This window comes from Hippoglossus stenolepis, chromosome 23 (genome assembly GCF_022539355.2).
Source record: "Hippoglossus stenolepis isolate QCI-W04-F060 chromosome 23, HSTE1.2, whole genome shotgun sequence".
In the NCBI taxonomy this organism is placed as follows: domain Eukaryota; kingdom Metazoa; phylum Chordata; class Actinopteri; order Pleuronectiformes; family Pleuronectidae; genus Hippoglossus; species Hippoglossus stenolepis.
Window position 1 is genome coordinate 21,068 of NC_061505.1, and position 1,527 is coordinate 22,594.

Consider the following 1,527-nt stretch of genomic DNA (forward strand, 5'->3'; position numbering starts at 1 on the left):
GAAGAGCAAGACCGAAAAGCTCACCGAGAAGAAGACCGAGACGACAAAGGCGACGACAAAGACGACGGCGGCATTACGACTCAGTGTGTGATGCTGCTTGCAGATTCGTCATCGTGCTCATCCTCGGAAGAAGAAGAAGAAGGAAGACCACGGCACCACCACCACGGACTCGTGGAAGGAGAGACCTTCCTGTCAAGAAACGGAGAAATAACATGGTCCTCAAGGGCGTAAGACCGAAGGAGGGCTGCTACTCCTCCTCCTCCTCTGCGGCGGCTCAAGTGCCGCCGCCGCTTCGCCATCGGGTCCCCGGGCCCCACGACGCGGCCTGCAGCGTCCCGCCCGCGGCGTGGCCTCGGCGTTCCGCCTGTTCGCACGCCAACGGTAGAGAACATCATCCTGGAGATGACGAATCTGGAGGGTCAAGTCGAAATACGGCGACGACTGGAAAGGGCCAGAAGTGACCGTGGGCGAGCAACTGGTTCCGTTCAGAGGTTATTCTTTTTTCCGTTTTTAAAAATATTATTATTATGTTATGTTATTATGTTATGTAGCTATAGCTAGCTAGCGGCTGCTAGTCCTCGTCCTCATCTCCTCTCCTCCTCCTCTTCTTCTCCCCAGGCCGGTGTCCTTTCCGTCAGTACATGCCCAGCAAGCCGGCGAAATACGGGATCAAGTCCTGGGTGGCCTGTGACGCCAAATCCAGCTACGCTTGGAAGATGCAAGTCTACACCGAAAGCCGGCGGCGGACGCCGGAGAGGAACCAGGGTTGCGGGTAGTGCTCGATGTCACGGAGGGACTGCGTGGCTGCAACGTCACGTGCGACAATTACTTCACCTCCTACGAACTCGAGAGGAAGCTCACCGTGGTCGGCACGGTTCGGAAGAACAAGCCCGAGCTCCCGACCCGGCTGCTCGCGGTCAAGGGAAGAGAGGTGTTCTCATCCAGGTTCGCCTTCAAGCCCACCGCCACTCTGGGGTCCTACATCCCAAAGAAAAACACGCACCTGAGCACGCGGCATGCGGAGGCCGACGCCAGCATCCCCGCACAGAAGCGCCTCACGGTTGTGAAGGCTGTGAATGCCGCGGCCGCCACACAGAGAGCTCTTGACCTGACGACGTCGCTCGACCCGAGCGTCCGGCCTCCTCCTAGCTGCCGCAGCAGCCCTGCTCGCGGCGAGTAAGAGGAAGAGGTGTCAGATATGCCCCAGGAAAAGGACTGTAAAACTCACACCGTGTGCCGTGGTGTAACAAATACATCTGCAAGGGCTGCTCACTTGTCTATTGCGCTACGCTGTGCGTGCTAATATGTGGTGGGCTATGTGAGGGGGTTAGGGTCCACAGTCCAAGCAGGAGGAGGAGGAGGAGGAGTGGGGACAACACAAGAGTTAAGAGTATTTTATTAGGAGCTTTCTGCAGAAAGGATCAACACAGAGAGTCACAGGAATCTCAGAGTGAAGATGGAGAACAGTCAAATGCAAACATCTTATTTAGGAGAACTAAGGCTGATGGTCTGAGCCAGTTCAGACTG

The 1,527-nt window shown here is 56.5% G+C and overlaps 1 protein-coding gene across 1 annotated transcript in view; it reads left to right on the forward strand.

Moving 5' to 3' along the window:
- The first annotated feature begins 212 nt into the window (after positions 1-212).
- LOC118102965 overlaps positions 213-1,527 on the forward strand; it is a 7,907-nt gene continuing 6,592 nt past the window's right edge. The window contains exons 1-3 of the mRNA XM_047338970.1: positions 213-381; positions 619-772; positions 946-1,172. Of these exons, the coding sequence (XP_047194926.1) occupies positions 213-381; positions 619-772; positions 946-1,172 (550 nt within the window). The remainder of the gene's footprint in view (positions 382-618; positions 773-945; positions 1,173-1,527) is intronic.